This window comes from Chenopodium quinoa, unplaced genomic scaffold, assembly GCF_001683475.1.
Source record: "Chenopodium quinoa cultivar QQ74 unplaced genomic scaffold, ASM168347v1, whole genome shotgun sequence".
Taxonomy (NCBI): Eukaryota; Viridiplantae; Streptophyta; class Magnoliopsida; order Caryophyllales; family Amaranthaceae; genus Chenopodium; species Chenopodium quinoa.
Window position 1 is genome coordinate 1,249,488 of NW_018743893.1, and position 14,418 is coordinate 1,263,905.

Below are 14,418 nucleotides of genomic sequence, written 5' to 3' on the forward strand. Positions count from 1 at the left end.
ATAAACCCTAAAACCCTAGGAAGTAACATAAACCCTAATACTTTAATATAAGAAGCAGCAATTTGCGTATCAGAAAAATTAAACCAACCCCTAAAGAAAATCAAATCAAAGCAAACCAGCCATGCCAAGAAGAAGAGGAGGGCGAAGAAAAGGAAGAAAGCCAAGACGAAGGAAAGCGAGACGTCTTCCTAATGATGTATTAACAGACATATTTCACAAATTACCCTTCAATTCCATGGTTCGCTCCAAGTTAGAATGCAAGGAATGGTACTCCATAATCTCTAATCCAAAGTTTATGGACGAGTATTTTAAGCGCATTGGTAAATGTTTCATCTTTTTTGAGTCTGTTTCGTACAGGAAATTCAACATTTACGACGTGAATTGCTCTAATCTCATTAACAACGACACAGCAATATTATCATCCATACCTCCTTTAGAGGATCCCTGTAAATGGGGGTATAATGATGAAAATCTTGAGATAATTGGTTCTTGTAATGGATTAGTTGCGTTAGCTAATTATAATAGCTTAATTTTGTGGAACCTATAAATAAATATTACAAGTCTCTTTCGGGGAAATATTGGTTCTTTGAGCCTCGTTGGGAATTGGGTTTCAACGCTCGCATTCTATGGGGACTTAGTTATGATGCTGATCGCGAAGAGTACAGCGTTGTGGTAGCTATAGACTATCAGCCCGCCTGTCTCACCCAGGAATTTCAATGATCGTATAAATTATGAAACTGAATCTGTTCACGTAGAGGATTGCCAGACGGGTAAATTTCGGAGGCTACAGAATCATGCTCTTCCAAGCAGACTACTCGACGGTAAACTATTTAATGGAGAAGCAGGGAAGGTTGTTTCTGGTGTTCCTCATTGGGTGGTGAAGTTTTATGATTTTAAGAATCCATGGGTTCAAAGGGAGATCCTTTACTTTGATAACAAGGATGAGAAGGTTAAGCAGATGGCTCGGCCAAATCAAGGAGGAGAAGGTGGTGGAGAGGAGAAAACAATGCTCGGTCTAGCAACCTTGGAAGGAGAACGACAACTTGGAATCGTGTTACACCATGTGAACGCATCTACTCTTGAGGTATGGGTGATGAAGGAGTATGGAGAGCCGGAATCATGGACTAATTTATTCATGATTCCATACTTAAGCGATATTGCTGGTGATTCAATGGACGTGCTTGGATTTATGCTGAATGGGGAACTCTTGATTCGAAGCAATGATCTATGGGCTCATGCTCTTGAAAATGGCAGGTCGAAGAAGATAGAGATTAAGGATGAGGCCAAAAAATCATATTTTGTTGCTGTTGAATATGAGCCTAGTTTAATTTCGAACCCTGGATCAAGAAGGAATACAACACCGAAGAACCAAAAGGAGCTCAAGTGCACAAGGAAACACTAAGCTAGCTAATGACTAGTAAGAATGATATGCAAGTTTCAAGTATGGTGTCTTAATTATAGTAATTAGTTTTTACCTACTGTATTACTCAAGAACTGTTTTTTATTATTATTATTATTACTACAAAATAAATTGAAAATTAGTTTTGTTTATCTTAATGATGCCATATATGTGTTTCCAATGATAATGAAGAGCATTAATTATATATATTAAGATCTCGTAGGATGTATATTTTGCTTTCTGATAGAGGTTGTGGCAAATAGCCCACTTGGATATGATTTGATTAGGGTCGAATTAGTATATAATCATTTGAGTAAGTTGCTTTAGTTAAAAATACTAAAAATTAGTCATATTTGAGTGTGTTGCAAAATGAAAATGAGCTTTTCAATTAAACTTTAATCGTATTTAATTATGATAACAACTTATGGACATGACCTCTTGATATTACATAGATGGGGATTGAGCTACATAGCTCATGGATATGATACGCGTCTTGTGCAATTGAAAGCTTAGTGCATTTTGTTACTCGATCAGCTCACTTGCACAATAGACATAGCTTTTGTTACAGAAAAGAGTATTTACAACGACCTCAATGTATGTGTGAAGTGTGAAGTGTGAAATGTGAAGCTTTGTGATATGTATAACATAATCGATCTCAAGATCTCTTCTTTGCTTACTTTTTTGTATTTCCATTGCAAAGGCAGAAAATAACAGAGAAGGGTAGTTGTGATGTTATGTTATAATAATTGATGTTTTTAAATGCTTGTCATCTTGCCTATATAATTCATTTTATGAGCCAGACTCCTCTAGATCCTGGTACTGTTGTTCCTTTTGGTATTCTGTAGCAATTTAAGTGATGATGTTAACTGTTATCCTTATTGTTTTGCTGTCAATTCATGGAAAGTATGAGTATCATTATTAGTACTTGCGACTTTATGAGCAATATTCTAAAATTTAAATTTAGTATATACCCACACTCTGAATTGAAATAAATTGTCATCTTGATGCTTAATCGTATGCTTGGTTCAGTCCAATCTACGTGCAAATGGTTCGTTTGTTGCACTTGAGATCAGATCAAGTTATGGTTGGTTGCGCTGCGTTTGATACTGTTTTTCACTAAGCCATACCGTCAGTCGTCAGATCAGCCTACAATGCTACAGATAGAAGGTCAAATTTGTATGTTGCTGATACTAGTCTGCTTCCCCTTTTCTGATTTGTTTTGTTTCTGGTTTCTTATGAGCCTTTACTGTTAACCTTGAGGAGGCTCCCAAAACAATGTTCAAAAGCTCAAACCTTCCATATGATAAGTTGCTTTATTTTATCATGTTTATAATAGTGTATTAAAAAGACTGAAGTAGGAGATTGACTTTGGTTGTATGAAGATTCTATTTATTTTGGGAAGTTTTGTAGGACAAATCTAATTCTAGAAAGTACTTCATGGAAACTACCACAATACTTTGATCACGATGAAGAAAAAGATGATGACATTGAAGATGATTATGAGGAAGCTGATCAAATCTAGTTATACTTAGTATTTAAAAACACAAACCATCAAAAACATTGTCTCATCCTCTTCTGATCTCCCAACCCACCCTTTTTTTAAAGCAATTCTATGTATCAAACTCTATAATGAAAGTGATGATGTTATGTTTTTTTTACACATTACCCACGATAAGGATAGGTTAACACTCACTTCTATGGGTAATGAAGGAGTATGGAGAGCCGGAATCATGGACTAATTTGTTCAAGATTCCATACTTAAGCGATATTGCTGGTTCATTTGATTCAATGGACATGCTTGGATTTATGCCGAATGGGGAACTTTTGATTAAAAGCTTGTATCTATGGGCTTATTATAAGAATTATGAAAGAAGTTGTTATTTTCTCATTAAACGATTACATATACGAAGTATATAGTATACAATTGGTAAGGGCTTTGGCTAAGTTAGGCTATACAAGATTACAATCAATCAGTCACTAAGATTAAGGCTAAAATATATTGACTAATTTACTGACTAATATTCCTAGAATCAAGCTAGAGAATATTTACAAAAAAAATAGAAGATATTTAATTTGAGAAGATCAATCCTTAACACTTATGATCTTGAAAATGGCACGTCGAAGAAGATACAGATTAGGGATGGGGCCAAATAACCATATTTTACTGTAGTTGAATATGAACCTAATTTAATTTCGAACCCTGGATCAGAGAAGGAACACAAAACCAAAGAAGAGACGAGATCAAAAGGAGCTCAAGTGCACAAGTAAGAGATGTGTGCTAAGAAACACTAAGCTAGCTAGTGACTAGTGAGAATGATATGCAAGTTTCTAGTATGGTGTCTTAATTATAGGAATCAGTTTTTATTTACTGTGTTAGTCTTGATCGAACTGTTTGATTTTTTTTTTTTTTTTTTTGCACCTTTTTAATTACAAAATAAATTGAAAATTAAGTATTCAATTATGACTTAATGTACTGGTGATTTAATCTCTTTAAGTTTTGCTTATCTTAATGATGTCACATATGTGTTTCCAAATGATAATGAATAACATCAATTATATATTATCATGTCTCGTAGGATGTATATTTTGTTTTGTGATAGAGGTGGCAAATAGCTCACTCATATATGATTTGATTAGGGTCATATTAGTATTCAATCATTTGAGTAAGTTGCTTCAATTTAGAATACTAAAATTAGTCGTATGAAAACGAGATTTTCAATTAAACTTAATTCGCATTTAATTATGACAGATTGCTGATGGACAAGACCTCTTATGAAGATTAATGCTTGCGGAGTACCTCTTATGAATATACCCACCTTAGGTGTTCCAATAAAACAGGTTGAAGATTAATCGGGAACACTTTTAAGAACTAATATTTGACCTTGTCCATTATACTTAAAGATAACTTTTAAGTTAAGATTAGGTTCATGCAACTTGCCTAACCCCTAATGTGCAGGAAAGATAAGCAAAAGCCCTTAATCTTCTGTTGTGAAACATAATTTGGAACTTTAATCAAAACAATGGATAATAAAAGGCGCAAAATGAAAGAAACAATATCTGGATTTCTTGCATCTTTTAAGACGAAACAGCAGTGGAATACCTTTTTAAAAGCACATTTGACACCTTATCTTAAGATATACCATACTTTTGATTCGCTAACATTTGCTTGTCATACCTCTTTTTTTTTCTGCACGCAAGAAAACTTTGGTTGTCAATTGCAATTAGCATACATAAGACGTATTACATTCTAAAGCTCACCAGCTTAGTGGAACAACTTTAAACACCAAACCCCCCCCCCCCCCCACCCCCACCCTCTTCTCCCCATTTTTGTTTGTGTAATCTTTTGGCATCCTAATGTTGGACGCCAAGCCGAGCCGCCTATTTCCATTTCATATTAATCTATTTTCGCTACGCTTAGCCTGATCAAGTAATAAAATCTCGATTCAAGTTAGATTTTATTTATCCGAATGAGCCACAAGGGTATATAGAAAATGAAATAGTAGACAAAGAGGCAAGCAACTTATCTAAAACTTTACTTGTAGTACAGAAAACAAGTTTAGCACTTCAGCAATGGAAACTTGACTTGGATTGTGATCTGCATCTTTACTAGTTGAGGCGAATAAAACTAACGTAAAAGAAAAAGAAACATAGGAGTAGGATCAAACTATAAGTGTGATAAAGTTAAGTCATATAGATATGATTCAGATGTTTTTTTATCTGTAAACAAAGATATGCTCCAATCATTCATAAAAGGCAACAAGTGCTTTTCTATCTATCCTAGGGACAATTATGAGAGAAAAATAGTTGCTCTCCCTTTTCACAACTTTTTGAACTCCGGTAAAAGATGTGTGTGGCTCCTATTTTAAACTATTTTCAGCATCTTCCTACCAGCCCTTGGGTCACAATAAAGCATAAAAATCTTCCTATAACTTCTGCAGAAAGAAAAATCGCACTAGAAAAGGTCAAGTAATTTGAAACAAGATTCAATTGGGTTGATGTTTAAGTTCGCTTGATATACACAGAATTGATTGATCGGAAAATGACCCTAAGCATTCTGTTTATACATTACTCCCATCCGAAACAATCAATATTGCCCCCACAACCTCACTTCCTTAGATAAAAAGTACTCCCATCCGAAACAATCAATAAACTCCTAGGTGAGATCGTCTCACATTAATTTATTGTGAGACTTACAGCTATCCCCATCCGAAACAATCAATAAACTCTTATGTGAGACCGTCTCACATTAATTTATTGTGAGACTTACAGCTATCAAAGTAATGAGAGAGCCAATTTGGTCTCATTATAAGCTATTGCAAGATTTCCCATAAAAATGTTTCGCTATGGTTTTAATAAAATAAGCCTTCTTACTCTATTGGAAATAGAACCTTAACAGATTATGTTGCAAATCTTGTAAACCAAGTCAATAGTTTCAGAAGCAACCTCTCTACTAGACTCGACTAATTTGGAGTTAAGTCGCATTCACCTATACTAAGAATCTAAGATTACTAACCCAGCAAAACGGTGGGGACCTATACAAGGTTCTCTGTTGTTGTGACCATGTGAACTGGGATAGAATGACATAGAGATATAACTGAAGAAGTTGCAATGTACACATGCATTTCTAATCAGACTTCTTACAGTGGTTTAGTAAAGGACAGGGCTTATTGACTGATTCTTTCTTCTCCTGTTTTACGGTTTTTGTAGAACATCTATTGCACATCTTACCATGTGTAAACAGAAGGCAGTTCAGATCAAATTTCAGTTCATTTGGAATTCTACGGTTCAGGTGAAGGTACGTCTTCTTCGCATCAGCTCCTTCTGGTACCCAACCAAGAGTAGTTGCAATCTGCAAAATCTGGATTTATAATTCAGTTTTAGAGGATCTTACAAACATGTGATAGTCTTTTCACCAGCACAAAAACTCAAACTTACATGTGTGTCAACTGGAAAGTCATCTAGCTGTAAATGGAACATGAGAACACAAGCTACCTGAAACCAATTACCAAATTATCACGAAGCCATCAAAAATAATACTAGTATATGTTTTTATCTATTTCACGCATTTATAAAATCACGTCATAATGAAAACAACTCAAACACCAGGAAGCTTACAAGTAATACGCAATTGACAGAAATGGGCACATATCTATGTTTTCGGAGTATTAGGCACTATTCACATATCCACATTTTCTTTTAACCACACATCTTGCAAAATTACCAAACAAACAGGTAGTAATAAAAATTAGACACATAACGCAATATATTCCTCCTGCATAACATAGCATCCTACAAGCCAAATCACATGCACAGATGTAATGAAACATAAAACAATACTCACAGTTTTAGGTCCGATTCCTTTGAAAGAGGAGAGCTCGGACTTGATTTCGTCTATGGACAAATCCCGCAAGTATTCCAAGCATAACTTCCCACTCCTCTCCTTGAGGCAACTCAGAATGTTTCTAATGCAGGAAGCTTTAGTTGGAGCTAAACCTCCACATCTGATGGCATTCTCTAACAAATTTTGATCAGCAGCAAGGACCTAAAATTCATACGAGTAGATTAAGTTACAAACAGATTACACAGACATCTAACGGAAGGAGTAAGATTTCAACACTTGCGAACCTCAGTGAAAACTGATACACCACTAGCTATTAGCTACGACTCATCATATACTCAACATATAAGAATTTCATTCCTTCTGAATGGTTAATGATAAAAGGAACAATGTATGAATAATCGCGACTCTTATTGATGGAATGCTACTTAATAACAATGACATTCAATCAGTCAATCAATCAATCAATCAAAGCCTTAATCCCATAAGTATATGTGTCATTGATGGAATGCTACTTAATAACAATGACATTGCACTTAAAAAAATCAACATAAAGCTAAAACATTATTACAGAACCTTCAGTAGTATTGTATATGTGTCATTGAGCAATTTGAACCTGAATAATTCCACATCAAACAAAATACAGCAGAACACATTTAAGAGCCCAAATGTCAATTACTATTACGTACTATGTAAATAACTCACTAATTCAATCAAAAATTAGAGGCAACTATTGCCTAACATCTTCATTCTTAATCTAACATGCATGATATATTATTTGCACATTCCTAAGCATACTTTCTAAACCAAGATATAATCAGAAACATGAGATTCTCCACCGAAAACAGTACAATCAACACCCAGAAAGAACAGTAGCAAAGACTGAGAATCTCCCTCCCATTTGCAAATTTGTATCCAACAATTGAATCATAAATCTTAAATAAAATTGTATAAAAGTCTGAAACTTAATGCAAACTTACAAGTTCCCAAGTGGGAAATGCAGCTTTAAGAGAACCAAAAGCCTTTTGAGAATTAACATCAGTAGTATTCTGAGAAAGAACAATGCTCACTAAACCATCCAAAACGCTCAATTTCTCAGCTGAAACCTCTGATTTCTCTGACCCATTAATCAATTTTGAAGAATTGAGTTCTGGGTTTTCTCGCTCGTCGCGATATTTTGCGAATTCTTCAGGAAATCCTTGAAATTCCAACAGTTCATCTCTAATGGCTAAACAATCTTCAGGTGTTGGTCTTGGGTGAGATGGGTATGGTTCAATTGTATCTGTTTTTGGGTTTTTCTTGGTTTTATTTGATTTGATTTTCGTAATTGTGATTTCTGATTGTTGTTTATTGTTTTTGGGAAAAATTTGCTTCCTTTTTCTGGTATTCTGCATTTTTTCAGCTGGGTTTAGGTTTGCAATTGAGAAGGGGATTTTTAAAAAAAATGGCTAGATTAGAGATTTACTAGAAGGGGAGTATTGTATTTTCTCTTAATGTTCCCCTTTTCTTAATTTTCTCCCTTTTTTTTTTATTTTCTAAATGTACATTTTGTTGGTTGGTACTATATCCACTACAAAGTGATTGCAAAGTATTTAAATCTTACTATTATGATATAGGTTTAATAATTTTTAATTATATAATGCAAGATATTGGGTACGATTTTTTAAATATTACTGGCAGTTTCACCCATAAAGTGATAAAACAAAGCAAATACGGAATATTGGCTAATTATTTACATTGTTTGTCAGATGATAAGCTTGTATTTTCTCCAAACACACACAAGCTATCAATGAGCTCTTGGCTTAGTGGTTAAAATTGAGAATTTGTGTACGATATGTCGCAAGCTCAATTCCCTCAATCCCCATTTGTCATATACTCATATCTATTGCCTTTGCGGCTCATCCACAACAAAAACACACCGGACAAGCTAGAATATAGCCCTGTTCTCTCACCTTATTATTGTTGAGCTTATATTAATTTTGCTGAACTAGAATTAGTTTTTACTAATTAAAACCTATTTTTAATGATTTTCTAATTTATTTGTTCTTCAAAGTTATTGATAAAAAATTATTTTTATTTAACTGAGATTATTTTTGTTGGACCGAACTTATTATTGCTAAACTGAAAATATTTTTAAAAAAAAAACTAATGGGATTTTTTTTGAGAAAAAAAAAACAACCAATGGCTTAGAGTGAACTAATTAAGGATTATCATTGTGCAACGCAAAACTATATATTTTAAGCTCATGAGTTTAAAAGATACACGCGCACATGGAAAGAATTAATTAACTATTAAGGATTTTCATTGTGCAACGCAAGTACATCAACTCAAAAGAGTTGTAGGAAAGAATTGACATTGGTTATAGACCTTATAGTATTATACCATGCAGTAAGGGAAGAAGCTAAGTTTCCTTTTTAGACCCTCTTGAGCAATATTATTGTAGAATAAACATTGATTATACTATGCATTAACATTGGTTTCCCGAGTCCCCTTTTTTAGATCCTCTTGAGCCACCACTTGAGCAATATTGTACCGGAGTATGCTTCTAATGAAAAGGGAAGAAGTTTCCTTTATATTTTCTAAAGCTTTTTATTCCAACAAAACACTTCCCTCCAAAAATAACAAACAAAAACTTAACAAGTGAAAATGACGATCTACATTGTCAAAAAGTGGTGGTTGTTGGTAGAGTAGTTGTTAATATAGTGATTAATAATTGACAAAATATAACATTTCCTAAACCAACCCCAAACTGTACGTTGGGGTCAAAAACTACATTATAGTTTCATGCTTAAAAGGTAGCTATCATTATTGATGCACATTAATTACATGGTTTAAGATGGAATTAAGGAAAGTGGCGTATCTTTATTCCTATTTATAGTTGATCTCATGCAGTTTTACCTTGTGGTTCAAATGTTCAATTCATACAGAGAGGAGCACATGAAACTGGCTTTGTACAAGTATATGCAACTCACATAACCAACCCGTAACAAGTACTGATGAGTTATGCAGAAGTGTAACGAGTACTTAGGTGTAGGGGCGGATACAGCTCACACAATGGATATGCAAGTGCATAGCCCTAGGTATTTATTTAATGTTTTATGAAGCAAAATTTACTCACGAAATGAGAGTAGTTCAGCTTGTTATTTGATACTTCTTCGGAGTTATAGCTAGTTAATTAGTGTATCGTTTGAATCTTGATATACCCACTATTTAACCTTTCTTCAATATTTTTTTTCTTCTTGATATTTTTCACCTTTATGAGTCATATTTTATAATTGATGTTATTTCCTTTATTTTTTCCCATCTTTAAATTAATTAATATTTAGTGGTCAATGACTAAAAGACATAGCTTAATTAGCCTAATGGAAAATGGGTTTGGTTATTTAATTTTGTGCATATTCTATATGTATATCCTGGATACGCCACTACTTAGGTGAGGTTGTAATACTATAAAGTCTGTAATAGCAATGTGACATAGAGTTCTTGTTATGCGATTATAAATTGTTCTAAAAGAAATTTCAACGAATCCAATGTATTTACATTAAATATTATTTATTTTTTATTAATTATATTAAATTAAAATCATAAAATTCGTTTTGCTTATTATTTAAACATTGTTGTAATAAGATGACTATAGTATTTATCAAAATGAAGTTATAGAAAGTACGTATTCTTAGCAATGACATTCCTAAGCCTATCACATCTAAATTTATACTTCGTATTTATTATCACTCACATATAGTCATATACAGTACTACATACATAGAGAACAATTTGGAATTATCCCATAAAGGATGGAACGAAATCTTCAATGAAGATAACATCTGCTATTATTAAAAATCATTCAGCATTCTACTTCAATAAAATATCAAATTAAAAGTTATTATAAATTACATATCACTGTCTTGAAATATATTCATTAGGACTTCCCAATTAAAAAATAATACAGTCAATATCAAATAAATTCAATACTGCGAGTAATAAAGTATTATAGTCCTGTAGTCCACTTTCAGGATGTAACAACAGCTTATAAGTTAATTTTAATGGAAACAATTAATAATGCATCACAAATTATACTGAAAGGGTTAAAAAAAAAATTGGCAGTGACATAAAAGATCTCTAGTCAAACCAATGAGAACGAGGAACCTTAACATTGAAGAAATCAGATTTCTTCTTTTGAATGTCTTCTTTGTTTGTGGTCATCATCTCATTTCCTTGCTACTTCTATCTAGTTTGTAGTAGTCCATATTTATTTTATAGCTGCCAAAAGAGATATTTAAAAGTTATTTTATTCAACAACTTTAGTTACACGTACATTTTGTTACGCTACCTTCACTAGTAATGAGTATAACGTAATTATAATTCGAGTCAAGTCATATGAGAGTATAGCGTATTTTAGATTCGAGTCAGGTCATATGCTACATCCTAATTTAAGGAAAACTAAAGTATAATTTCGTTAATTTGGTCATAAAACCTTGAGTAAAGCTCATATAAATCTATTTCACGGTACCGTTTTAGCAAATCGCTTGATGTCATTTTACCTCAAAGAGCCAAAAAAATTAGATGTATACAAATATACAATAAAAAAAACAAAAACATTCTACTAAGTACTAACAGAGACACAAATGTTGCATGAGAATAATGAGAAGAATAAAACGTGTTCAAAGAGACTTTCCAAAACCATCAATATTTCCAAAATGTAACACTAATTATTTACATAATCCACAAGTATTTATAGAGAGAATCCACAATTAAATGTAAATTAAATACCCCAAAATCACAAAATCCAGCAATAATAATTACATCCTGTACCTAAATTTAATACCCAAAAAGATAATTAATGAAAATCATCAAACACCAAATAAAAAAGTCAAAGAGTCAAAACTCAGCCGTTTTACCAAAAGCAGGACCATCACCAAGTCGGTTCCGAGTCCGACTGAGTCCACCACCACCACCATCCGATTCAAGAATCGCCTCCCAATCAATACTCTCCCCAAGTCCATCCTCACTCTCCCTCCTCCCCTTCAACACCACCATTATCCGCCTCGCTTTCTCCTTCGCTCGCTCGCTCCCGTTCTCCTCTACCTCCTTCAACACCTCCATCACCCTCGCCTCCTTCGCAAGCGCCTTGAACCTCATGCTCCCGTGACTCAGCGCGTACAGCGCGGCAACACAGTTCTCCCGAGTCGACTCGGACTCGAACTCGCCCTTCCCCTTTCTCAACATCCACACCAAATGCGCCACCGCATTTCCGTCCAACATCGCCGCCTTTCCCTCCGCACTCGCCGCTAATTGATACAGCACCAGCAGCACTCTCCCGGCGATCGACTCCTTTTCCTGCCGGAGCACCGCCAGCAACGGCGGCACCGCGTTGAATTGCTTAACGAGTTTGACTCTGTTGCTATGATCGAGCGAGAGGTTATACAGCGCTAAAGCTGCGTCACTCCGAGTTCGCTCCGATTCCGACCTTAACAAGCAGTTCAACAATGGCGGCAAAGCACCGAGAACTCCGATTGCTGTACGATTCTTCTCTTCTAATGAGAGAGAAAATATCAACCCTGCCGCGTGTTCCTGCGCCTCGGATAATCTCCCTCGCAACAACTGAATCACCGTCGGAACTATTCCTGACCGTACGATCTTCACCTTGTTCGTCTTCTCAAGCGAGAGGTTCACCAGCGCAGCAATTGCGTTTATCTGAACTTTCTCGTAGCTCGAGAAAAGCAACGATCCAAGCGCAAGCAACAAACGTGGCGTACACGCTGATTTCCGCGCTTCTTCATCATTTCTCGTCGCGTTTCTCAGCGAAATCGCACCTTGTTCCTGTTCATACGGATCACAACTCTTGAATTTCGCGATAAATTCCTCGTCATCGGAAATATCAAAGCTAGGGTTAGGGTTCATCGCATCGTCGGAAACTAGGGTTTCCGATGACGAAGTATGAAACGGCGACCAACACGAAGCAGGTCGAGTGGTGAACGGTAACGGCGTAAGCGGACTCGCCGCCGCAATCACCGACTCCTCCGAACTCGTCGACGTGTCAAACCGGTTAACCCGGTGAGTCAACTCGGTAACAGCGTGGGAAGCGTCGGGGTCAGCCTTATCCTTTACCGACTCAATGAGAAACCTTTCCGACGGCCGAATCAAATCGTTGCCTCTCTCCTCCTTCTCAATCATCTCCTTCACAATCTTCTCGATTGCAACCTTATCATTCCCCTGCGGCAAAGCGACGCCGTTTTTGGAGCACCAGGCAGGGATAGCAGAGCGCAGGGCTAAATTGGGGATTTTGGTGGAGAAATCGGGTCGGGTTTTATCTGGGAATTCGGGCTTGTAGTTATGGGTTTCGCAAACCTCGGCACAAAGACGGTCGACGGTGTGACCCGACCCGACAACAACCGGGTCGGAGAAGAGGGAATTACAAACGGGGCAAATATACTCTGGTGGTGGTGGTGAAGATTTGGAAGAACGTGAAGGTGAGTTCCTGTAAAATGAGAAATTCAATTTGAGGAATTTGCCCTTTCCCTTTCCCCCCATTTTTATAATTAATTTTGATTTGATTTGATTGGTTTTAATTTATGATTTTCATTTGGGATGAGAGAGATAGAGTGAAGAAGGAGGAGAGAGAAAGCGAGGAGGATATCGAGGAGGTTGAAGAAGAGACTGAGTCGTAGGAAGAGGAGATGTAGTTTAGTATTCAGTCGAGATGACTCAAAGGAGAGTGATGAATGAATGATGATGATGAGGTTTTGAGGTGAGAGTGAGACAAGAGAAGTGTGGGAACTGGGAACCAACTACTGTTTTTTTTTTAAAAAAAAAAAAAAAATTTAATATAGGAGGAAAAGTAATCGATGATAATGACTTTATTTCGTGTTTGGAATTAATGGTCGTGTATAAGAAAAAGTTTGAGTTCAGTATCAAATAAGGGACTCAATTCTTGCAAAATGTGGACAAAGAGGACTCTATTTATTTTACAGAGGGAAAGGGGACTGGACTAGAATAGGTTTGGGTTTTCAGTGGGTTTTAATTAAATAAGGGAAAGAATAGAGTCCCCTTGGTTAAACAATTGAGTCCCCTTAGTTAAACAATTGATTCCTTTTGTTCATTCTTTTTTCTTTTTTAGAGTTCCTTCCTCTTTTTGGAACAAAAATAAGGCATGCCATAGAATTACAATTTGAATGTTTATTTTCTTCATCATCTTCATTACATCCTCGACCTTCCAACTAAATATTTCTCTTTAAAATCATGACTATCTCATAAGCTAACTCTGACTCAGGTAGATTGTCAACCCACCTATCACCTAATATACTCACACGAAACTCTCCTTAATGACCTTCTGTTGCAATATGCACAGGACATATCGATAATCAATTTATTTATTTTTTAATTTAATTTTAGGGCTCTACAAGCCTTTACTAAAATTGCGATGTGTGTTTCTACTACATATGCAAGACAAATAAGCTACAAACTAGAGAGATGAAGAACATGCTTTGGCTTATTATGATTATTATTATTGTTATTGAAAGAATTTTTTTTTTTTGGATAACAAACATTAAAAAAATTTCAAGAACAAAGCTTTTGTATTGCTGTTGCACTTGCTTAATTTCAAATGGCTATATTTTTTAAACAATCAGCAGGAATGATTAATGAAGGGATTCAAAGATGAAATTGTAAAACTTGTGGGTAA

The 14,418-nt window shown here is 35.3% G+C and overlaps 2 protein-coding genes across 5 annotated transcripts; both read right to left on the reverse strand.

The window, feature by feature from the left end:
* Positions 1-3,167: 3,167 nt before the first annotated feature.
* Positions 3,168-8,524, reverse strand: LOC110686709 (putative DNA glycosylase At3g47830). Of its 4 annotated transcripts, XR_002504287.1 has the most exons (6): positions 7,718-8,524; positions 6,741-6,941; positions 6,335-6,391; positions 6,128-6,257; positions 4,500-4,586; positions 3,170-3,599 (listed from the first exon to the last, which is right to left on the reverse strand). XR_002504287.1 is itself a non-coding variant. In XM_021863316.1 (5 exons), exons 1-5 carry the CDS (start codon positions 8,129-8,131, stop codon positions 4,555-4,557), a joined length of 834 nt encoding a protein of 277 aa, XP_021719008.1. In that variant the 5' UTR covers positions 8,132-8,524; the 3' UTR covers positions 3,168-4,554. The 4 variants fall into 4 exon arrangements, 3 of the variants coding, with proteins under 3 accessions (XP_021719008.1, XP_021719007.1, XP_021719006.1); XM_021863316.1 differs by having other exon boundaries at positions 3,168-4,586; XM_021863315.1 differs by lacking the exons at positions 3,170-3,599; positions 4,500-4,586 and having other exon boundaries at positions 5,108-6,248; positions 7,718-8,523.
* A 2,831-nt stretch (positions 8,525-11,355) lies between these two features.
* On the reverse strand, positions 11,356-13,562 carry LOC110686711 (U-box domain-containing protein 38-like). The gene has a single exon (XM_021863317.1). The coding sequence runs from the start codon at positions 13,266-13,268 to the stop codon at positions 11,616-11,618; it is 1,653 nt and encodes a 550-aa protein (XP_021719009.1). The 5' UTR covers positions 13,269-13,562; the 3' UTR covers positions 11,356-11,615.
* Between the last annotated feature and the right edge of the window lie 856 nt (positions 13,563-14,418).